The 25111-nt window shown below is 42.4% G+C and overlaps 1 protein-coding gene across 7 annotated transcripts in view; it reads left to right on the top strand.

The window, feature by feature from the left end:
• The window catches only part of myt1b (myelin transcription factor 1b), a 36860-nt gene extending 13268 nt beyond the window's left edge, over positions 1 to 23592 (top strand). For 2 of the 7 annotated variants that reach the window (XM_076740050.1, XM_076740049.1), the window contains exons 4-23: positions 227 to 257; positions 1367 to 1429; positions 3175 to 3575; positions 4411 to 5610; positions 7223 to 7357; positions 8491 to 8581; positions 8807 to 8923; positions 11936 to 12150; positions 12415 to 12602; positions 14850 to 15107; positions 15749 to 15903; positions 16254 to 16316; positions 16702 to 16770; positions 17262 to 17324; positions 17627 to 17707; positions 18325 to 18546; positions 18849 to 18940; positions 19954 to 20057; positions 21067 to 21210; positions 21410 to 23592. In XM_076740050.1, coding sequence (XP_076596165.1) covers positions 227 to 257; positions 1367 to 1429; positions 3175 to 3575; positions 4411 to 5610; positions 7223 to 7357; positions 8491 to 8581; positions 8807 to 8923; positions 11936 to 12150; positions 12415 to 12602; positions 14850 to 15107; positions 15749 to 15903; positions 16254 to 16316; positions 16702 to 16770; positions 17262 to 17324; positions 17627 to 17707; positions 18325 to 18546; positions 18849 to 18940; positions 19954 to 20057; positions 21067 to 21210; positions 21410 to 21553 — 3836 coding nt within the window. In that variant the 3' untranslated portion in view covers positions 21554 to 23592. The remainder of the gene's footprint in view (positions 1 to 226; positions 258 to 1366; positions 1430 to 3174; positions 3576 to 4410; positions 5611 to 7222; positions 7358 to 8490; positions 8582 to 8806; positions 8924 to 11935; positions 12151 to 12414; positions 12603 to 14849; positions 15108 to 15748; positions 15904 to 16253; positions 16317 to 16701; positions 16771 to 17261; positions 17325 to 17626; positions 17708 to 18324; positions 18547 to 18848; positions 18941 to 19953; positions 20058 to 21066; positions 21211 to 21409) is intronic. The other 5 variants (XM_076740053.1, XM_076740052.1, XM_076740051.1 and 2 more) reach the window with 4 other exon arrangements.
• The last annotated feature ends 1519 nt before the right edge of the window (positions 23593 to 25111 follow it).

Raw genomic sequence — 25111 nt, 5'->3', positions numbered from 1 at the left:
TCTGTGAGCTCAGGATTGTGTAGGTGTGTTTTTTCTCCTGATCATGCAGTCAGCAGTGTGTAAGCCTCTATGAGGGAGCCTCGTGGGATTCGTATGCATTTGTGATTTATTGATCTGAGTTTCTTTTAGCTGAGCAGCTTTCTGAGCAGTCATTCACCTTTGTTCTCCCTCCCTGTATCTTTCTTCTCCTCCCCTCTCTCTCTCTCTCTCTCCCCCTTTCTCTCAGTTCCTATTGAGCTCGTAGGACAAGAGCTGAGGTAAGGAAACACCTTCATCTTTGTGCAAATCCCTTTCATAAAGTTCTTTTATGTGCACTGCAGAGCACCCCCCGGCACTTGTAGACCCACTATCACTTCTTCTTTAGATGATGTTTTATATTATTATTTTTTTATTTCTTATTATCAGCACTACTCAGCTCGTGGTCAGTGCCTCCAACAGACTGCTATTGATTTTCTCACAGTCTTTTGGTATTTCCTGCTATGAACACATATAGTAGATGCAATGAAAGGGACGTATGATCTTTTTGCAATCCAATCGGAGGATACAGCATGAGGAGAGAGGATGGTGAAGGCTGATGGTTTTGTTTTTCTCCTGCCCTACCTTCCTAGTTCTCCTCTTCCCTTTTCCCACCCAGGTGGCAGCTTTCATGGCCTCACTGGTCATGAACCCCATTGTCCTCCTTTCTCTCCCTCCTTCTAAATTAGTTTTTCATCCTCTCATTTTGTCACACTTCACCTCCAAGCATCGGTGTGCTCAGCACTCCAAAATAACCTTTCGTTTTCTGGATTAAGGAAGAAAAAAAAAAAAAAAAAAAAAAACGGTAGGGAGGCCAGAGAGCACCCTATTTAAAATGCAAATGCAGTATTTTTTAATAAGTGAAATTAATAATAAGGATAATTGGAGTAATAAAGGGCAATTGCTGGGGGAAGTTAATGAGAATTGAAATGAGCCGTCCTGAGGGGTCATAGCAACCTGAATCAGAGTAGAGAGAGAGCCTGCTGATGATGACTGGTGAGGAGAGCAGAGCAGGGGAAATTACAGCAGGTCTCCGTTGATCCTTATCGCTCATACTAACAGGATATAGGCCAGGGTTGATGTACGACATACAATATTATGATCTCCCTGGCTTGATGCCACCTGCATTCATGCATTATGTGTGTCTGTTGGAAGGATGGGGGGGGGGATACATATCTTTGTGCACGTGCATTTGTATGATATGTGTGCACAGTTTGCATGTCTTTGCTTTGCTTTGTTTTCTTTATCTTAATTTACTTTGTTTATTGCCTGTGGTTATCATTGCCTCTGCATAAGGACTAAAATGCACCATGTCTTAAACATATCTCTAACCTCCATCCATCCCATTCAGCTGCCCCACCCCTGGATGCAATGGCTCTGGCCATATCAGTGGGAGATACTCACGACACAGAAGGTAGGGCAGATTAAAAACCCACCCTCTGTCTGTCCTTCTCTGTCTGTCTGTCCTCCTCGTCCTCTCTGCCCCACAGCATCTGCTTTGTGGAGAAAACCACATTTCATTTTTTTAAAGGAATAAAGGAACAGTTAGAGATTGTGGCAAATACAGTCACTTGCAACACTTTCGCTGTCATAAGTTAGGTGAGAAGATCAACACCCCTCTCATGACAGTACGTTAACTCTGAAGCTCCAGCCAGCAAAGAGGTTATCATAAAGACTGGAATCAGTTTCTGGCTCTGTCTCAAAGGCACCAAAACCGATCTATCAGCACCTATAAACCTCACACATTAAATTTCTCATTTGGGTAGTGTCTAAAGTGTAACAGTGTGATTTGAAGAGGAGTTTTCTCGGCCAGGTGCCAGGTTCCAGGAACCCCAGGAAGTCATTACTCCTGGCTAAGAAATAGTCAGTCACATCACCCCTTTTTCACACTCTTTTACTGATTAAACTAACACAACGTGTTAATCAGTGAGCTTCAGATGTGCTGGTAGGTTTATTGAATTCAATTCAAGGCCGAAATTTAAAGCTGAGTCCTGATCATAAAAACGGTTTAAATATCTTTTTTAATTGCAAAATACATCAGCGGCATCCACCGCACTCTTCACTGTACATTCAGATTATTGATAAGAGAAGGATGATTTGGGAATTCCAAAAAATAAGCATAACTGTGTAGCAGAAATATATGGAAAATTTCTGCTTTACTCTTCTGTTAATCATCTTGCAACTCCTGTAGTCTTGACTGGGGACGACTGAGCTAGAGGAGGATTACAATCCTTTATCAGAAATTCTTTAGTGTCTTGACCAAAAAATAAATACAAAGAAGGAAGGTTAAAATCCCAGTCTTTAGAATTTGTGATGAGACGTGCTGCATGGATTTGATTTCAAGGACACTGAATGACCCTAGGGGCCAAAATCAGACTCAAAAAATGGAGCACATTAATTATGTCATTTTAAATAATCACATGCTAGTGTGAAAAGCCGTTTTTGAGATTACACAAAACTCCCAGAGCCCTCAAACTAAACCTGAGTGCTAAAAGTTTTCAGAGAGCAGCAGTGACATGTGGTTTCTTCAGGATTTATTCTAGCTTTACTCTCCCTCCCTCCTCGTTTGTGTCTCGCCCTCAGAGACCTTGCGAGACTTGGGGCAGCTCACTGGATTGTGACTCCTCTTTATTGAGGGGCAGATATTAGCTATCTGTTTACATGTGTATTCGTTCAGCAGGCAATTTCAGATGCACTTTGTTTATAGATCGTCCCTCAATCTCCCTCGGCGTCTCCCAGGTGAGAGTAAGAGGGAGTTTATTGGATTTCACCCTCCGCTGCCTCGCCTGCCCGCCTCTCCATACAAGTTGCTCATTAAACGTTCCAGTCAATTGGCTGAGATTGGTTGCGATGTCTCAGTGAGCCAGCATGGTGCCCCCCCCGCCCCCAAGCCACATGTGTTGACTCATACTATCTACAGAAAGAACCTCTCCATCCTTCTTCATGTCAAAACACACACACACACACACACACACACACACACACCCTCTATTATGCTGCTTAAAGTCACTCATGGACATGATGAGGTGCATGAGGTTTTATTGGACGTGTTAGAGTGTATTTGTGACTTCCGATTACAATACTGTTTGGTATTCATGAACCTTTTCTCTCTATCCTCACTTCACTTTCTCCTTCTCTGTCTTTCTTTCCCTCCATCAGCATTCTAGGTTGCCCCATAGCCAGAAAGCGCCGCCTAGAGGAAGCAGAGGCTGAGCAGGAGCAAGAGCAGGGTACAGAGCGACCTGCTTCCAAGAGAAAGGCCCACCCTTTGAAACTGGCACTGGATGAGGGCTTCAGCGCAGAAAGTGATGCCAGCAGCGAGGCTGAGGGCGATGGAGAGAAGGATGAGGAGGGAGCAGGAGAGACCAAGAAGTTGGAGGAGGAGGAGGAGGAGGAGGAGAGGGAGGCAGCTGTAGAGGAGGAGAGAGAGGTGAATGCAGAAGTTTTGGCGCAGGATGGACAGACAAATAGAGAGGAGGATGAGACACAGAAGGAAGAGGAAGAGCAGAGGGAAGAAGAAACATATCAGATGGAGGAGAACACATCTGCAGCTGATGAAGGTAGGCTTTTTCTACTTGAGACAAACCGGGTAATATTGAACACAGTCACCATTGGTGAGGAAACGTTTATTAGAACTCAACTCAAGGGCTTTGCAACCAATTCTCTGAGTTTTGATAAGTGAAAATGGCAAACATACTCTCTGATCCAGCTTCTTACATGTGAGTATTTGCTTTTGGACTGTGAATTGAACAAAAGAAGACACTCATCTTGGACTACTGGTAAAAACGAGGGGTATTTTCTGACATTATATAGATTAAATGATTCATTTATTAAAGGGGTTCTCCAGTGATTTAGAATTGTACTTCCAGAAAGTTAAGGAACTTCCACTATTTTCTTAGAAAAAAAAAAGGCAAACCATGAGGTCTGATATGTCCTGATTGTCTCTTGTATGGTTAAAGCTAAAAAAAATGCTGGATCCTACATTTCCCATAATGCAACTCAATAGCAATAACATAGCCAAGTAGTCACTAGATGTGGAGGCAAAGAAAGACATGAGATCATGGGGAAATGCAGCTGTCTATATTAGTCCACCTGACAGGTTACAGGAAGCCTCGACACAGGTCTCTAATAGTACAGGGCATGAGTTGCCATGCCTCCTAACGACCACTAGGGGCACTAGCACTTTGTGAATGAGTTTCCTTCTGCGTACAGAAGCTGCTTTACATCTACAGACTCTGTGACAGCAGGTGTTTTTATGTCATTGTGAGTTCACAGCGAATGACTTTGCAGGCAGGAAGATTGTGCCAGTGATGACAAAGATATTGCTGACAACAGCTTTAGCTCACTGCATGACTCTGAGTCAGAGCTCTGACCTCTTCATCACTGTTTCCACAGAAGAGGAGTGTGTGATCATCGAGCCTGAGCTCGGAGCAGTGCCACCTGCAGCCAAGTGCCAGTCTCCCTCTCAGAACGCAGAAGAGGTGGCCAACTCTCTCCTCCATCTCGGCCGAGTCTCCAACAACAGTGCTCCAACTGTGGCCACTCAGCAGCCTGTTGCTATGGAGACTGAGGAGGATGTCACTGTGGTGGCCAAACAGGGTGTACAGGACGAGCATGAGGGGGACATGAAGGAGGGGGAAGAGGGACAGGAGGAGGTGGCACACAGAGTTCAAGTTTTGGACGAGCCATCTGATCTGCAGAAGGAGGCAGCTGAAGTGGAGGAAGAGGAGTTGGAGGATGAGCAAGGAGAGTGCCCAGACAGGAGCAACGATGTGAGCCAGGAGAAACATCACTGTCTGACCGAAGATCGGTCAGATCCCCACCATCAACAGCTCGAAGATGTAGAGGAGAAGGAAGAAGAGGAAGAGAGGGCAGCACCAGCACAGCCGGGCACTCCAGCAGAGGAAGAGGAGAATGAGGAGAAAGATGAGGAAGACCACAGGGAGATAAACCACATTCTGCCCATTTCTGATGTGCCAACTGCCATCCGCACCATCACCAGCACCGCAGCAGCTCAGGGAACACGCATTGAGGCTCAAGACCACAGAGCCAGTCCTCTGAAGGACTCCAAATCACACAGGGCGAGTCCCCTGGGAAACTACAACACCAACAGAGCCAGTCCATTTGACAAATATGACTCTCAGAAATGTAGCCCGCTTCAAAACTACAAGGCCAGCCCTCCTCTAAGCTACAGCTCCCACAGGGCCAGTCCACTTGAGGACTACTTTCCCAACATCAGAGGTGAGAACTATAAAATCCACAAAGCCTCGTCCTCAGCCTCTCCCGACATCATCGAGGTGCAATCAGATAAGTCAGAAGAGAAAGACTTTGATGACATGGATGGGGACGACGAGCGCGATGACGAAGACAGCCTCTCGCAGCGTTCCACGGTGACCGATGAGTCGGAGATGTTTGATATAACCAGAGGGAACTTGGGCCTGCTGGAGCAAGCCATCGCCTTGAAAGCAGAGCAGGTGAAGCCAGCCGGACCAAGAGAGCTGCTTTGCGCCCCAGATATCCACCACCAGCGATATTTCACAATGGATGACAGGCCCAAGCACCTGGACATCATCCGCAAGAGCTACTTCAGCAAAGGTAGGGCACAGAGAAGAAACTAAGAGGGGAGGGGAGGGGAGGGATACAACGTATACTGAGATATGAGAGTTACTCTAAGGTAGGCAATACGTCAGAAACATTTAGTCCACTTTATTCATTTATTTGGGTAAAGCTACATTAGCACCACAGGGTTGTGCTGCTACAAGTACAACCATCACCTTGGTGGTGAATTCAAGGACGCTCCAACATGTGAGATTTGATATTCACCTCTTAATGGTTTAGTTAGAAACTACGAGCACTGACAAGAATCAATTTTGATGTTTCTGAAAGTTAATTTTTGTATCGTAATGACATGGATGAAAAGCAATGACTCCAAAAGTGTATTTTCAGCTTTGGAACATCGTGATTTGTAAACTTCATTTGTAATCAGTGGCCTAAACATGCAGAACCACCTGCATGCTCCTGAAATGACTGGGCCACACATTTGGTCACACATATGTTAGTACACAGAAAATGATGTTCTAATGCAGTGCAAGGTGTCACGGGCTGAATGTAATATTGGGAGTAGACCAATTAAACAGTGATGAGTCACAGAGCTCTGTTCAGATCCTCCCTTATCCATTGTTGTGGGGATGAAGTGGTTCCAGCTGAATAGACTTCCATGAAGAGCTGAGAGGAAGTGCTTGAAGAGAGAGAGTGAGAAGTGACAACAGCGAGGGAGGGAACACAAGAGAGGGGACAACATGTTAGAGAGAAAGAGGAGAGAAACACGAAGAGCGCAGGTTGTTCCACAGTCAGTGGTGGAGTGTTTGTTTACATGCTGCATGTGTTCGGGCCTTGTGTTTCACAGTTGGCACGCTGCCCGCTTGTCATGCTCCTCACAGTATAGCACTAGTGTGATTACATGCCTGGTAGTGCTGCCCTCTCCTTGGCCTCAACTCCCTCCTGTGGTGACGTTCTTGTTCTGCTTAACGCTAATTAGGAGATGCATGTCTTGTTAACATTCAATTTGAAGGCCAATAGAGCATCACAACATCCTCTTCCTCTTTTTCCTCTCTCCAGTGCCGTGATACAGGCTGGCCTACCTCCAGTAGCAGTAGGGAGGAGCAGGCGTCTTTATTTATGTGTAAATTATACTGCCATGATTTCCTCCTGATGTATTTTCAGGTGTTGTTTTGTCCAAGATCCAAACAAGATCCTTGAAAATGTCAGATAAGTGTAGTGAGGGAGCGGGAAATCATCAAAGCATACGGGATAAGTAGGTCGACTTTGTTCAGGTTAACTTTGAAAAAGCTGTAAGATTTCATATATTTGATAGTATTCCATCCTTGAAAGCATTTATAGAAACACACAAAGTACAATTAGACTAATGCCTAAAACACATTGTGCATTTACAGAGGTACATAAGACGTGAGGAGCAGATACAGATGGTGTTGCTTTTGTACAGTTGTCTGAAATATGTCTAGATTTCACGCTCAGCCAAGCAGACTGTCTGATGGCATTAACCACTTGCTTTTGTCCTCCTTATTCATCCCACCTCTCCCTCTCCTTCCTTCTCTCCATCTCTCTCATCGCTCTGTTTCCCCTCTCATCCCTTTCTCTTGCTATCTCCTTCTACCCTCCTTCTACCCTCCTGTCCTCCTCTATCCAGAGAGCAGTAGGCAAGAGAAGAGGGAGATAAAGTGTCCCACCCCAGGGTGTGATGGGACGGGTCACGTGACCGGTCTGTACCCCCACCACCGCAGCCTGTCAGGCTGTCCGCACAAGGACAGGATCCCCCCGGAGAGTGAGTTTTCTTCAGTTGTGCACAAGATGAAAATAAGCACAGAGAGAAGAAAAGTGACAACAAGGGCAGTGTGACGGTGAAGGAAGCCCACTGCGTCTCCTACTGTGGATGTACACATCACACTATATTCACACAAGTGCCACTTTTATCTTGATTTCATGAGAGTATTCAGAGTTCATGTTCTCAGTAGCAACTCAGTAGCGACTAGTTATCTCAGTTTGAGGCAGTTAGCATTACCAGGCTATTCACGCTTCATTTTACACTCTGCTGAGAGAGGTTACAGCCAAACATGCACAAGCTGACCGGTAAAAAAAAAAAGGCAGGCTAACGTAAGTGAATTGAATTTCAATTTGAATTTGGTTCTCTAAAAATATGTAGATCTGGAAATATCTACATATGTGGAATCTGAAACAGTAGTGTGTTTTATCTGCTCAGCCCCTCCATCCATTTGATTGTAAAGATGCTTCCTATGCACAGTATATATCAGAGGCCATCTGACTCTAGTCATGACCACAGCTCCATTAAATGTAGTCCAGTTCCCTGCTGTTCTGTGATTATGGTGCACTTCAGATTATTGCTGGCATTTATACTTACTATACAACAATTATTTGACAGGCTTGGGGGAGGTCAGACACGGGAGAGGGTTTTGTATGTTTTCTCTTTGCTGTAGACTGGAGAGCTGGGAAAGGTCTTTATTTTTATTTTTTATTTTTTTTATCATTCCTGATTTCTATTATATTGTAAATTTATTGCAAAAGAAAAATTGAGCTAACTGGAGACACGGGAGTGCGTACCACTCTGAGCTGTCTCTCTGCACTTGGATTAGTAAGCTGTGGACAATGCAATGGTGAATTAGTAACCTGTTTGAATGGTTTAGTCTTGATGGAAAACCTGACATGTCCATATATCAGGCTATAACATCATCTGATCTAATTTAGTTGGATTTTTTTTATCATTTGGAATCTGGGGCTGGACTGAAAATAGACAGCAGCTGGAATATTTGCCATTTTGTCATGTTTGCCATAGTCGAGCGGACGAGAGGGTCAAAAGGAAATATTTGTAATGCTGTGTGTGTGTGTGTGTGTGTGTGTGTGTGTGTGTGTGTGTGTGTGTGTACTTTGTCTTCTCCTCAGTTCTAGCCATGCATGAGAATGTACTGAAGTGTCCAACTCCTGGCTGCACCGGTCAGGGCCATGTTAACAGCAACCGGAACACACACCGCAGGTATTCATACATACATTGCAGTATAGCATCTGTGTGGATCTGTGCTTGCGTTTGACTGTCTGTTATGCAGAGATTGTGTATTTCCACTTACGCATTTGCAAGCTCATATATTCATGTATGCAGAACAGCAAATGTGCCAGTCCACAGCAGTGTGATGCAGATTTACATGGTCAGCAACATGTTCTCCTTTCCATATTCACTGCCTCTCTTCTTTCATCCGTCCAGTCTTTCTGGATGCCCCATTGCTGCTGCAGAGAAGCTCTCCAAGGGCCACGACAAGCCGCATCTCTCCCAGCCCGGCAGTGAGAACCTCAAAGGATGTCCCAACGACCGAGTGTTGAGGTGGGTGATCCAAAAACTATGCAGTCATACAGCAGACCTTAGACATTTTTAATTCATTATATTCCATAAATACGGTGCCCCAGTGGCTACAAAAGGCAGCGATTGGTTATCAGACAAGTCAAAAGTATAACTGAATACATTGATTCATAATATTGTCGATTACATCATTAAAATGTACTGTAAAGGGAAATATAAAGCTTCACACTTGCCCTTTGACCTCACGGTGAAGAGAAATAGATGAAAAGATGACAGACTTACCTCAAATGAACCTCTTTCTATAGTAATTAGCCATTTCCAGGTATTCCAGCAACTAATATCTGCAGTGTATGGTAATGGCCTCTGTGTCAGTTTCAATCAACAACAACCAAGACGAAATCACCGAACTTCACTCATTTCAATGCTGTATTAACAGTTATGAAGAAACTCTGTTTGGTAGTCGTGATACAATAGAATGTCTAAATTAGTGGAAGCTAGCTAACATTGTTAGTGCTATTTTTCCAACTGAAAAGCTTTAGCCACTGTTTCAAGAGTTTGTACAGAGACATACAGGAGTGTGCAGCAAATGGATGATTAACACTGTCCATACTGGTGTACATATGTGCTAAAGTTAGCTTCAGCTTGGTAGTATATTCAGGTTAGCTAACTGACCACACAGTCGTCGTTAGGGCCGTCAAGATTGGCTAAAAATGAAGTTGATTATTCCCTCTGAAAAAACAACAATGAATGAATGAAATGAATATCTATTTTTAGGCATTATGTCCACAAGAGGGTAAACACAATGAGAAACATACTACTTGTATAGGTATATTTATTTCAACAAAAACATGTCTTTTACAAGATGTACATACACACACATTACGGCATAATCAAATGAAATACGTCCTATCATCATAAAACACGTCATTCAACCTGGACAGAAACAAAATAAAACTCACCAAAACCTTCTTGGTTCATCTTTCACTGTTCCAACAATCACTACTAACTGAACTGGTTGAAATAAACTCTTAATTCACGGAATCATAAGAGAAGAGAGAGAGAGAGAGAGAGAAAAAGAGAGAGAGAGAGAGAGAGAGAGAGAGAGAGAGAGAGAGAGAGAGAGAGAGAGAGAGAGAGAGAGAGAGAGAGAGAGAGAGAGAGAGAGGGCAGACATTAGAGAAGCGGCGGGGAAAAAAACATGTTGAGACGCAACATTTTCACATGTAACTGGAGTTATTTTCACCAGACATTAAGACAGGAGAGATTTCAAACACAACAGATTTTGCTGGTTAAAAAAAAAAAAAAAAAAAAAAAACAGGAAAAAAAACAGTAATTACCAGATAACAGAAACTCTGCTTGTGTGATTCCTGTCTGTCTGTCATTCAGTCAGCCATTCAACAGCCGCCTCAGTCGTGCTGCTTTTTTCACAATCAAATATTAATCTTAATGATCAATGTCTTTTCTTTTTTTAAATTTGATACACATAAAGCTGATAAGCTTCCGTTAACACTTCATTTTAATTATTGAACTAATAGTATTAATACTTGATATATTTTTGACTCGTGATAACCCTTTAATGCCTTTTGTTGCTTTTGGGGCTCCATAGATACAATGTGAATAATGAGGCAGACTCGGTATAATAAGAACCTTTCACCTACATAAACGCTGTCTCCTCCAATCAAGGCCTCACGCAGCTGAGGCCTTCTCAAGGTTAGCTAATTTACAACTTAGCCGCATAAAAACCACAGAAAGAGTCTTGACCTTGGTTATTGCACTCGTCACGAGAAGTAAAGCCGGCCTGTGAATGGCTCGATATAGCCCCTAAGTCTTGAAGCATTCAGTGTGGTGGTCCAGTCATTACTGTCACCTCAAACACTGAGATCTCTTTATCTTCATTTATCTCCCCAACTGGTCAGACACCGTGATCATGGCCAGAAGAATGATAATTAACACAAACCAGACACTGGCATTATGCTAAGTCTGCGCTCTTCCTCATTGGTATTTTAATTAATAATGCAGCTGATAAGCTAATTATGCAAGTTGTAGGGGCATTGCAGGGGGATAGGAAAAATAATTGCTTTCCTTGAGGAAAACCTCATCAATGGTCAGACAAAGCATCAAGAATTAAAACACAATAAGGCTTGCTTTGTTTTTCCTGCTCCGATTGTTATTAAAATGAGCTTGGTTGTCTGTTATGTATGAGGCTGAAGAATTCCTCATGCAGCCCATGTTCTAATGGAATCCATGTTGAATAAATAAAATGGAAAAAAAAAAATCCCCTGTGATCAGTGCTGCAAAGTTTGTTACTGTCATGAAAATCCTCCTCAAAATGTTAGCTGGTAATTTCGGCATGGCGCTGTGTGAAGGCCGCCCTGACAGCACTACAGGCCAGGTCATGTAGCTTATTAATGAGCGTGTGCTTAAAGAACAGAGACTGTGATATGGGCTTCAGTGAAAAAGATGAGGAAGGTACCTCCACTCCCCCTGCCTCAGTACCCCACCCCCACCCTGCCTCCCTCTATCACCACTCCCCTTTCTTTCTGTCCCACTCTTCTCTCCTCCTCCTCCTCTTTTCTTTCTCTCTCCCCCCGCCCTTCTGCCTCTCCCTGGTCTATCAGTGGATTTACGCCAACAGGTCTGACAAAAGCCCAGGCTCTCCAGGAAAACGAGAGGGCTTAAAGCTCATAAATTCCATGCTGTACAACATGCAAATGTGCCCTCTGCTGATAAGAGAGCTTTTAATCCTGCTGCACTCCTGCTAAGTACACCGTTGCCCCTATCTTTACTCTCTCTATGTCACTCTGCCTCCCCCTCTCATTCTCTTGTTTTCTTATTCTCTTTTCTTCTTCTCTCTATTTATTTTTTTATGTTTATTGTGTGACTCTTTCCTGCCTCAATCCTTTTTTATATCCCACCCCTCCCCTCATATTCTGTTCTATTCAGTCCTATTCCATTCTACCTTCTGCTTTTTTTTCTTCTTAATCCCCCCCCCCCCCCATACGGCCTCATCCTGACGTCCTCTCACTCTCCTCACAGGCCCATGTGCTTTGTGAAGCAGCTGGAGGTGCCCCAGTATGGCAGCTACAGGCCCAACATGGCACCCACCACGCCTCGTGCCAACCTGGCCAAGGAGCTGGAGAAGTACTCCAAGGTGTCCTTCGATTATGCAAGCTTCGACGCTCAAGTGTTCGGGAAGCGCATGCTTGCTCCAAAGATGCCCACCAGTGAAACCTCACCCAAAGCCTTCAAAAGTAAGAGGGGCCAGTGCTTTCTTTCGTCTGCTTCTGGCTGGGATGTGATGTGTCAGCTAAGGCTGGCCAGTCAGTACCATGCTGTGCAGATTTTTTCCCATGTTTCCATTTTTCACTCAGTATGTTCAACTGTTGCATTAGGAATAGTTACATTCAGTTTCTTGCTTAAAGTTAGACCTTCCTTGTCTACAGTGTGTTCTTCACTCTGTTGTATCCTACTTTTAGAATCATCTGATCTAAAGTTGACTTTTTGCCCTCCTACAGCTAAGCCCTCATTCCCCAAGTCATCATCTCCCAGCCTCAGTCTCCACGGTTACGGGAAGAGCTCCTCCTTGGCCTACGACTATTCCCATGATGCCGAGGCCGCTCACATGGCTGCCACCGCCATCCTGAACCTGTCTACACGCTGCTGGGAGAAACCTGAAAACCTCAGCACCAAAGCTCAAAACAAAGTAAACAGACCACAGTGATCCATTTATATGTTTGTCATCTTCAGTAGCGCGATTCAAGGCTAACAGTATGGCAGATCAATCCCTCAGCGCACAGCTCTTAGTTGATCAAAAAAATAACTCTGAAGTATGAAATGTGGGTGATGTCATTATTGTGGAGTGTTACCCTGTTCTTGTCTCCATAGCACTTGGAGAAAGAGATTATTAGCTGACTGTAGTGCAGATTGAAACATTGCAGGCCACGGCTGGTGAGATGAGAGGGGATGGCAGTGGGTGTGCCTCTCCTCTCTCCTCATTTTTTCCTTCCCCATCAACTCTGCATGAATATATCATCAGGAGACATTGGCTTACAGCAACAGGATGGTGTTGAGATGCAGTTGCATCACCTTTCCCATCCTCTTTCATCCTTTCACCCTTTCATCCCTCCATCCCACACACTTTTCATGTTGTTATTGAATTTGGCTGACTGCCAGTTCCCTGGATTACTTTTCCACCAGGTAGCCTTTTTTCATTATCTGCCGGACGGATCTCCCACTCTCTTTCTCCACCCACACCACTCTTTCTTTCATTTTCTTTTCACATCTCCGTTTACTCTTTTTTATCTCCCTCTCTTCCTCCCCATGCAAGTCTCACTGATTCCCTCTCTGTCTCTTACTCACTTCCTCTTTCCCCTCTCTGTGCACAGGAGGTGTAATTGGAGCACCACTTTCCCCCATATTGTGATTTTTAAAAGCCCTTTTGCCTCACAGAGGAGAGAAAGTGACTGCTTCATCATTTTTCGATTTCCTGACATGGTTTTCGGAAGATAAAAAGTCAAGATTAATGTCTCTGGCAGCACAGCAGAGCAAGGTGTTGCTCAGCAAGGCACCGATCCAAGAACAGGCCTTAGCTGCGCAATATTACAATGCAGATCACCAGGGACTGATCTGGAAACAGAGTTGGAGCCAGTTGAAATCCAATATTGAAACAGTGGAACACTGAGCTCATCAACCAGGGACAGTTCTGGGAACTGTTCCCGTTTCTCTCCTCTTCTGCTAACCCTTTGATTTTTCTGGCCCTTGACCAGCCCATATGAGCGCCATTTTAGATGAATACTGAAAACATGGCTCATCTCACCCCTCTGTTTCTGTTTGCTTGCCAGCACTATAATAGAGCACGAGAGATGAACTGTGCTGTTGGTGCTCTTGGCAAAGTGTTTGCAGAATAGATTAGATATCATTGCTAGCATGTTTATGTGACAAAGGTGGTGTTCTGAACTCAAACATGCAGCGCACTGAAAAAGTGAGTCACACTGCTGCATGACTGCATACATTTTTGTTTGGCACAAGCTTGAGGGCAACTTTACAAGCAGGTAAAGGTTGAAATAGGAAAAACCTTCAAAAATGAAAGTTTCGTGTAATCTGAATCTAATTTCCTCCCTGAATGCGACATGAAGTTGGGATTCAGGAAAATGTAGATACAGTATGTTAATGTGTGTGTCGCACTGGAGCTGGATCTGCTCAAGAGGGCAGTTAAATTAATCACAGTCATCATTGCACATAATGATACATACCTCTCATATACACTGAAGTACACTAGGGGAGACTCCATCAGTCATTTATATATTAGAATACTTAATTAGATGCATTAGTTAGAGACGTCTCTCTATTCATTTTCTCACTGTTACCAACCATGTGTGGAGCTTTGTAAAGTTTCATAGAGTATTTGATAAATAAATATTTAGAAATAAATAATCATTTTAATAAATAGAGTGAAATATATAAATGAATGTATATAATAATTGTGAAAACACAGTTGAGTCTTGTGAAATGTTATTTTATTATTTTTATTTTCATAAGAATGACTCATATTATCTCATGAGTTGCCACATTCTCCGTCACCTCACCCTTCCGCCAACCGTTACATGGCCCCTGCTTCTCTTAGCAGGCTCAACAACGGCTAACATGCTCAGCCAGCTAGCTCCTGTTAGCCACGGCAACTGTTGGTGGTTGGGAGGTGTGCTGTGTGGCTATCAAATGAAAGCCAGGACACAAAATGAGTTTATTTCACTTTCTGTGCTCATATAATTATTTATTTCATAGTGTTTTTTATTTATTTAATTTTAACTGAACACTTTGAGACTCCATACCTGTGAACTTTAAACAAAGAGGCATTTAAAGCAACTTTTCAGTCCAAGATCACTGCTTGTCTGAAAAACTGATGGTGTTGTGATATGGCCTCAGTCCTGACCATCGTATGTGTTCTCTCCAGGAAATGGACATCGAGGTGGACGAGAACGGCACCCTGGACCTGAGTATGAAGAAGCCCATTAAACGAGAGGGCAGTCTGTCCGGCACCAGCCCCGGGGTTCGGTCCCCAGACCCTTCCTCCTCCTCCTCTTCCTCACTCCATCATGGTGGAAGCAGCGGGATGACATCACCAAACCTACACACCTATAAGCAGGAGGAGTGGGAGGGACCTCTGGATTACACCAAACCCAACCGCCAAAGGGAGGAGGAAATGGAGGAGGTCAGTACAATTAGACAAGCAAGAGTACAAGCTCCAAACACACAGTATTTCCTGCGATATTAGTCACAGAGGAAGTATTGCAACATAAATAACAACAGACAAAATGCCCCTAAGCTTTTTGAATTAAAAACTCTTTCTTGTTTACATCACTTTGTCTTTCTCTAATCCCCTTGCCTTATTTCCTGTCCCCTTGTCCTCTTTCTATTATTCATTTATTTCACTGAAATGCGAGAGTTACTGTACAGTTAAAACATTGCACTGTGTAACAGAGGTGGTGTGTCAGGTGCATTGCACCATCCTGACTTTGGCATATGCTAATTTTACTCCTTTGAACTTTTTCAAAAGAAATATAAAGGGCTTTGAGTGTAAATTTTTTATGAGGACACTCCGCATCACTTGTCTACAAAAGAATAAAAATGGGATCAGAGTAGAGACTTGTGTGCACATGGTGGTTGGCAAAGTTTCTTTGCTTGTATACAAATAGGCAAACTATTGTGAGAAAGCCATCAATCAAAAACTGTCTCAAAAAAGTCAATACAATTCACACAACAACACATTAGTACAATTTAAATAAGAAAAGAATCACAGAGGAATTACCGGGACATTTGTGCTCATCAGATTTTTTTGTATTGATTTTTCAGATGGAGCACACAGGCCAGTCATTCGTCTCATCTGACCCGGAGGACTGTGACATGATGCAGGACTGTCTGGAGGAGAGGAAGTACCCAGGAGAGGTTACAACCCCAAGCTTCAAGGTCAAGTTCCAGCCCAAGGATAGCAAGAAAGAGCTGCTCTCGTAAGTAACAACACAAGTCTACAGTCACACTAGCAGCTCTGTGAGCCGAATGCTAACGGCAGCCTGTTAACATGCATGCAGTGACCATGCTAACGTGTTGATGTTTAGTTGATACAGTGTTTATCATGGTCACCATCTTACTTTATTTAGTCAGTTTTGTTAGCATACTAACTAATTAGCACCAAACGCAAAGTAGCTTCCAGCTGAGGCTGATGGTTGAAAACCAGAGAGCTGAATAAATATTTTGACCTGATGATGGTGCTAGAGGAAAGGTTAAGGGCTCAGCAGTGCTATTGCGATTGATCCTGAGGGGAACTTCTGTTCTGATCTGTCTCTCTTTCCTCCTCCAGGTGCCCTACACCTGGTTGTGATGGCAGCGGTCACATCACTGGAAATTATGCGTCCCACCGCAGGTATGCACCATTGCAGAGCGATACACTAGCGATATGCTAGTGTTCTATATAGAAACTCTCATATGAAATGTTAGTTTTACTTACACAGTCCAGAACGGACACTGCAACTAATTCAAATATTTTATTTGATCCTGACATGCCAGAGGCAATAATGTAGTCAGGGCCCAGGAAGCAAAAATGGTCATTGGCTTTGATATGTAACAGTAATTTACCTCTTGCCGTCTGTCCTCTTCTTCTGAAATGACCTTGGTATGCCTTGCATCTTGATTTCCCTTCACTCATGTCTTTTCTGGTTTCTCCTTTCAATCCCCTTACACTCGCTTTCCTCGCCCCCTTATTCATTCTTCTCTTCTGCCTGTCCTCTGCTCTTTCTCCTTTCTCTCAGTCTGTCTGGGTGTCCTCTCGCTGATAAGAGCCTTCGGTCCCTCATGGCGGCCCACACCCCTGAACTCAAGTATGTTTGCTCTACACCTTCACTGCCTTTTCACTGCTTCTTCACTGCACTGCTACTGACACTGTCCTGTGTGACAATGCTTTATTTTGCTGAAGTTAACTTAGCTTTCGTTGCTGGCTGCTGCTACATCTGTCATGGTGTTTTTTCTGCATTCGACTTGGACTCTGCTTGCTTTCAGTTCCATCATTTCATGTAAATTTGAAATGAAACCATAATTCTGTGGTAGATATGGCTCTGTACAAGAAAAGAAGCTTTTCATGACCTGCTATAGACAGATACAGTGAGTGTTTAAATGGCAAACAGCCTGAATGAATTTAAAACAAATATTACTCACCAGAATGAACATGACAATGAGCAGTGTTAAGCAGACCATTTCTCTCATCTGCATTATGCCATTTTCTTGGAGACATTTCCACAGTGACACATCCACAGTGCTATGTTTTCTGCTAACCTCCATATTAAATGTTAAACATTGCTCTCCCCTCTCCTAGATGCCCCACTCCAGGATGTGACGGCTCAGGTCACATCACAGGAAACTACGCCTCCCACCGAAGGTAACAAACAAAAAACAAATGCACTCACCAAAACGCATACACACACATACACACAGTCAGTCAGAGAGGCGTAGTGACAGTTCATGATAGAAAGAGACAGGGATCACATACTCATACATTTCCACACCTTTCCATTGTCCTATTTTTGGCCATATTAGGCGTTTTAAGTTGATTTGGTTTGTAATTTGGTTGAGCAACCTCTGTAAAATTATTCTTCCTTATATTGTTCTCTCCCTTTATCAATCACTTCACCAGTCCTTTTTCCAACCCTATGTTATCAACTCCATACTTTCTGTTTTCAGTCTCTCTGGGTGCCCGCGTGCCAAGAAAAGTGGAATTAAAACTCCTACCAAGGACAACCAGGAGGACTCCGAGCTTTTAAAGTTCGTACCGCTCAGAAAGCCATAATGTCTGCTTTTAGCGAGACTGACGGTAAAAGTAAAATGCAATAAAAAAGAAACAGAGAGAGAGAGAGGAAAGTCACCATGAATCATATGCAGAGGTAGTGACCTCCCCCCGTAATTGAATCAATCAGGCCCTTACTGATGGGAAAATACACTTACTGCAGATACTGATTCTGAATGTAGCTCATTGTAGAGTATCGTAGAGTAGCTTGTCAATACATAAGAAATACATGGGCTTCATATTGCATCTGCACACAAAACAGTTAATTTAACAAAATGTTGTTAATGACGTGCTAAACCTGAAAAGCTACTGCATTAGTAATGTTACTGATTGCATAAATGTGTCAATCACAGATGTAAGAAAATGAATTTGGCCCAGTAGAGAAAGTATATAACGTAAATCTTTCTTCTAATAATCTCAACTTTCTCTACACTTTAGATTTATGCTTTCTCCTTGTCTAACCGTTGTGCCTTCTCATTTTTTGTTTCCTTCCCTGCTACCTGGCTTCCAACACTTCTTCTCCTTCTCCCTCTCCTGCTGCACATCTCTCCTCTCGTCTTTTTCTTGTTTCCCTCCTTTCCTCTGCTCCCTGCAGATGCCCGGTGCCGGGCTGCGACAGCCTGGGTCACATCAGTGGGAAGTACGCCACACACCGTAGTGCCTACGGATGTCCGCTGGCAGCCCGCAGACAGAAGGAGGGTCTTCTTAATGGCACACCCTTCAACTGGAAGGCCTTCAAGACAGAGGGGCCTACTTGTCCCACCCCAGGTTGTGACGGCTCCGGACACGCTAATGGAAGCTTCCTTACACACCGCAGGTAAACTGCATGTAGACAGTTGTTTTTTTGTTTTTTGTTTTTTAAGTGACTATCAGAATTGGTTGTGGGCTGAGCTTTAGATATGATGGAAATTATATGTTTAAACTTTGGAACAAACAGGCTAGCTATTTCCAGTCATTATGCTGAGCTAAGCTAACCTCCTGCTGGCTCTCTAGTTAATGCACAAACATGAGAGTGATATCGATCTAATATGTGTTTAGATATAATATGAAACGTGATAGCTCACAAGACTGTGTGAGACATTAAGAATAGCACAGTGACGCCGCTCTGTGTGCCTCCAGCCTCTCAGGATGCCCCAGAGCCTTGTATGCCAAGAAGAAGGCCAAGTTTCCCACAGAAGACTACCTGAGCACCAAGTTCAGAGCCAGTGATGGTAAAAAAAAAAACCTAGATATCAATTTGTATTTGAGCCTATGTATATATGTGTGTGTGTGTGTGTGTGTGTGTGTGTGTGTGAATGTGTACATTTTTTGTGCAAACACCATACCTATTGTTTTCTACAGCACTTAATTAATGATGGGTGCATTTTAAAGTGTTTAGACAAAGAAAGAAATATGGTGTCAAAAGTAAACCTTAAAAATCTGAACTGACATGTGATCAGTCAACTTTTGTTTCAGCAGAGAATGTTGAGGCAGATATGGCACTTGTCCCCAAACTGGGGACTGAAATTGTTATTCTTGAAGTTGAGGTTATTTTTAAGATATCAACAAAAAAGTCTCCCAGGATAAGGACAAAATGGAGACCTGAGCACAAGCTATATTCACACTCTTCTAAACAGTCTATTGGAAAAATATGCTGTTAAAATACGAGCTAATAGAACAATAGCTAAGCATCAGGGACAAAAAAAACAAAACAAAAAAACAAAACAGAATTTGTCAGCAAAGAAGCCTATTAAGTATCTCTGTTTGTTAAAGATAAAACGTATAATACAGACAGAAAATTGTATAACAAGTTCCTGAAATATCAGGAAAACACATGTGATGTAATATTCACAGCAAATATTCTGCTCCAAATTCCCCCAAATCACTCATTTCACACAAACTTCCTGCTGTTACTGCATTCCGTGTTTGGGTTCATTGTACAGTTTATCAGCTGTTCTTTACTGTTATTGTTATGCAGAGAATATAAGTCAGAAAAAGGGGTTCATTCAGGAAAAAGTTTGGGAACCACTGAGGTATGGAACCAAGTCCAGGTCTATGGAGGGTTAAGATTCAGAATACAGTCTCAACAACAACAACAACAACAACAACAACAACAACAACAACAACACAATTCAAGCAAAAATGGCAAAGATAGATAGAAAATGGAAAATTAAGAGGGCAGATGAAACACGTGGAGACCAAACACCATTGTTTTCTGTTCTAACGTATCTGACCTCTCCTTTAGTTTTGGACAACGATGAGGACATCAAGCAGCTCAACAAAGAGATTAACGACCTCAACGAATCCAACAATGAAATGGAGGCTGACATGGTCAACCTTCAGACTCAGGTGTGTGTTTCTGTTTTTGTTTTATTGTAACCTATAAACCATGGAACCTGAGATGGGTTCTCATGTTACAATCTGTTTGGCTCCTGAAAAATCACAGGTGGAAAATTCAGTCAGCTCAGTTATGAAGCCTTTGAATGAAGGACTAACACAACTGTTCTATCCCAAATGGAAACTTACATTCATGAGCAATAGAGCACATCTTTGCTCATTTTCATAAACTCAAGGTTTTTGCTGCTGCAACCTTACTTGATCTGGTATGTCCAGTAGCTTTTGGTGGCTAATGTTAGCAAACGTAAGGTAAATATTGCTTTGTAACTGACAGTATTCAGTCAGTTCACTGATAACTCTTCATTATTTGTCCTATTGTTTGACTACATTTCAGCATGTACCATTATCCTGTAATCACCGCTTGTGGCCACCGTGACTACTGGCTAAAGTTACATAGACTCCCCTTAAGGACAAAGCAGCTGATATTTATTTTGCTCGTTGTCAACAAATCTCATAAAAATAGAACCACAAGTGCATTCTCAAGACTTTTCCCTGAAGATGTAAATCTTTAAAAATAGCTCACAAATATATTGATTCATTTAAAGAAAAAAAAGCTATATTTTAAGCAAAGATGAATCCACATTTCTAGTGAGCCTTTGGGTCAGCAGGACGGCGTATGTGGGACTGAGTCAAAACAATCTGCAGTGAGTTTGTTTATCATAATGAAGGAACTTGTCATCCAGTGCAACATCATGGCTTATTGATGTGTTTTTAATAGATTTTGAACAACAGTGAGGCTGTATGGCGCAGAGGATGATCTATCAGACTTTGATACACAGTGATCAACTCACTGTTGGTCTGAGTGTTTTTGTGCATGTTGTTGACAATAGGAATATGGAATATCACCAGACTTGGCCTTTAAATCCTTCAAATATTCATTTGTAGTTGCAGAGAACAGACAAGTTAGATTGTTATGCTTAACGTGGTTCCATGACAGACATCCTCTTGCTCTTTACTGCAGATCTCCTCCATGGAAAAGAACCTGAAGAGCATTGAGCATGAGAACAAGATGATTGAGGAGCAGAATGAGGCTCTGTTCATGGAGCTGTCTGGTCTCAGTCGCGCTCTGATCCGCAGCCTGGCTAACATACGCCTGCCACACATGGTGAGTTGTTGGCCACATACACACACACACACACACACACACACACACACACACACACACACAGGGCTGAACCCGCTTACACACCTTTTTTTATTGATTTAATGAATTTGTTTTGAGGTGAATCTCGTGTGTTGACCAGCGCATAGCCGTTTGTTTTCCTGCTCTTCTCAGTTGAGATTGGTTGTTGTTTGTACCACAGCAGGAGCCAATCACCGAGCAGAACTTCGACAGCTACGTAAGCACCCTGACCGACATGTATACCAACAAGGACTGCTTCCAGAGCCCTGAGAACAAAGCTCTGCTGGAGAGCATCAACAAAGCTGTGAAGGGCATCAAAGTCTGAGGCTCATCACACACATGTACACACACATACACACACACACACACACACACACACACACACATGCACACACACACACACACAACCCAAACTGTCCTGAAGCGCAGGAGCGTGACGGAGGTGGAGATGGAGGGACGGGGAGATGAAGGAGACATGTTGAAATACTCTACAATATATTGAAATATGATTCAAAAACAAAAAGGGAATTCAGGTTATTTAAATAAACGGCAACTTAAAAAAAAACCCAGGGAGCACTCTGTTAGAAGAAAAGTGACGCGGACCAAAATCCACACCATGCTGCTGCTGGGATTAGGAGGAGGAAACTGATCATTCAGCCAGAATGGATGGAAAAGAAGAATAATGTCACTGGAAACTGGTTGATATGCTGTATGTTTACCTGTTGTCTCTTTTGTGTCCTTAACTGTTTTTGGAGAGGGGTTTGGCTGTTGCTCGATTGATCAGTTTTTCGCACTTCACATCAGCTGAAATGTGGACGAATGTGAACATGGGAGAGCTTACGTAAGCGCGGCCGCACGAAGATTTAACGTGAAGACTGTCAGTGCTGCCTGGTAGCATACACTGTGGCCAGCATGTGCGTTCACCGGCTACAGAAGCTCCCGGATTCCTGACCACGCACACACCGGCAATATGAAGCATGCACTAAACTGAATTTGTGTTTGCTTTGTGGTATTACTGCAGCAAAGATGTCAACAGTGCAGTGTTGACTCAGTTTAGCCGGGAAAGGGGGGGGGGGTCTTCAAGCAAGGTCATGAAGCAGATCCAGGAACAGTGCAGGTGTTGTTTATTTTTCAAGGGACAGCTGATATCATGATTTAAAAAGCAGCAGATAAATTCTTTTTCCTTTTTTAAAACTGAAATGATAATAGTAATAGTGTGCACACATTTCAAATTCAGTTAGTCATATCAATAGTATTTATCGACATAGGAATTGCACTTCATTTCCATGAATAGTTTTGTGGTACAATAATTATTGTTATATATGAATTATTTAAACTTGTGAACTCTTAAATTGTAACTTATTGCCATTTATGTTATCGAGGTTTATTTATTTGAAGCAATCTATTTATTAACTTTCTTTTGTAACACACAAAAATGCATCTTTACTGATTATCATGGTCAAAGCGATGTCTTGCGTCAATATTTTAAGAATCTATATAGATAGCTGGCAAGACATCTTTTGTTTTGAGTACTTTTTAAAAAACCTTTTTAAGTGTAGATGTTTTATAACGGGCAAAAAAAAAATTTTTTGATAATTTTACAAAAAAAGTTATTTTTTGGGTTGTCCTTGTTTTTCTCTGTTTTGTTTATGTTCTTTCTGTTACCGCTTCATTCAGAAACCCACTGCTGAGAAAAAAAGAAAGTATGTATTTATTATTTATTTAATATGAAAGAAATTGACTGATATGGCTGTATATTTATTTTGTTATTTATGTGCGTGATGTGACGGTTGAGTCTGAGTAGTCTTAAAGATCCCCTGCTAATATTTAAATAAAGAAACAAATCAACACAAATACTGTTTGATTACTTAGGCTTAAACCTAGACATACCAGCAGCTGATTGTAAAGACAAAAAATAACCCAACAAAAGCAATCACTGTCCTGTTGTTATCTGGTCTCTGTGTGTTTGCTTTTGTCAGGTAAAAGAAAACCAAGAAAAGTATTTAAAAAAAAAAAAAAAGTTACCTCTCCCAAGCGCTTTGTAGCGGCCAGCACTGGCTCACCCAGAACCTCTGTAATGTACCATCGATGCTTAAATGATGCTTTTGATTTTTGTTTCTTCTTTATTATTTTCATCAGTACAATGGTACATATAGAGAGCTCGATTCCAGCTGTGGCTTAGGCTGGATAAATGGGTCTAAAAACACACACACACACACATGCGCACACACGCACACACAGTGACATATCCAAACCTTGAGGATTCTGTAGAATGGCCTCATTTGACAAATTTCTATCTGATAAACATACACACCCTTGTAGCCTTACTCTAGATTTTAATTTTTTGATGCACAAAGTGCCACCAAAAAAAAAAAAAATGAAAGAAAAAAAAAAAAGAACTCACTTTCTTTCCTGATTCTTCGCATTTCTGCAATGTAACAATGTCTGGTCCTGGGAAGACCATGGCATCAAGAGAGTGGTGATTGTTTCAGATGCCTTTATTTCTCTGCCAAGATGGCCATTAGTACACTATATATACATTCTGTATAAATAGATTTTAAAGATGCTATATATATGAATATAAACATACATATATTTTTCCAGTGTAATTGTTGACTTGCTCTTCTTCTTCTCTTGTATTACCTTGTCAAAGGATGACTAGCTGTCTAGAAGAGATGTGAGGGGCGGTATCAATTGGAGGCAGTTACACCTTATTTAATATCACTAAGACCTGCTGAACTGTGGCTTTAAACATACCATTCAGTCAAGCTGAAGGCAAAGTAGGCATTGATGATACAGTACAATATTTTGGAAGTGTTTTCATCGGTTTCCTTTTTTTCCTTTCCTTTATCTGTCTGTCCTTGATCCAGAATTGTCAAAAACTACTGTATGTTGTACTACTGAACCTGAGAAATGACTGTCACTTTGAAACTAGGTGGTTGGCTCTTTGTTCCTAAGTGTCATGTGAGTTAATGTATAGTAAAAAATGATGATTCCTCTGAATAATGTGTTCTGCACATAGTGTTTGGCAACATTGTGCAGTTATTGTATTGTTACTGGTAAGGCCTGCTCACTATGAGCCCATTCTCTTTAATGTTGAAACAAGCAAGTAGGAGACTTTAGTGTAACCTGCCTCTGAGTGATCTGTTGCAGCTACTGTGGTGTACAGTATGATACCCTTGTGTAACTCTGATGTCAAAGGCATGTTGTAAATGTGCTTTTAGCCAATGTAGAATGAAACTCCTTTGTGCACTTTCTGAATAATCGTTGAAAATGCCAGCATTGAGTCTCGACTTGTAAGAACCCCAATAGATCATGAGCAATAGCAAGTTTTCACCCCCACTGGAGGGCGCATTACAGTACGAAGCATTGTCACCTGTTTGTTGCTGTTCACATTGACAATAACCTGTATCACGATGTCCGATAAAGACATCCCTTTGATTCAGGGGGTTCAGCCCATGCTGCGAAAGCTCCAAAATGTATTTAAAAAAAAAAGGAAGCGGTACTTTCTTTTCCAAACAAAAACCAAAAGAGATTGACAGGAAGCAGAGTTTGGTTCTCAGGTGACCAAGGAGAGCTGCTAAAGCAGAACAGAGCAATGCCATAGGTCAGCCAGTCAGCTGAGGCTAGAGGCGATAGCAGCGGCTGGATCAAGGCCTCGTGTGAAATGAGATGAGTGTGTGGGAGTGGGAAATTGATTTGCCAGGCTACACAATCTCCCCCTTGTTTTAGGAAGAGGCGTTTGTTGCATAAATATGTGTCCATCACTCAAAAGAATGTCAAAGCTTTTTATGACTTTTAAACCCCCCCCCACCCCACCCCCCGTCTTCATGTCTTGTGTAACCTTTCCTCAGGAAAGATGGTTTTGATGCATTTGGTTAAC

The sequence above is a fragment of the Chaetodon auriga genome, chromosome 10 (genome assembly GCF_051107435.1).
Source record: "Chaetodon auriga isolate fChaAug3 chromosome 10, fChaAug3.hap1, whole genome shotgun sequence".
Lineage (NCBI taxonomy): Eukaryota > Metazoa > Chordata > Actinopteri > Chaetodontiformes > Chaetodontidae > Chaetodon > Chaetodon auriga.
The sequence above is the reverse complement of the archived record's forward strand: the minus strand, read 5'-3'. Positions and strand labels throughout refer to the sequence as shown.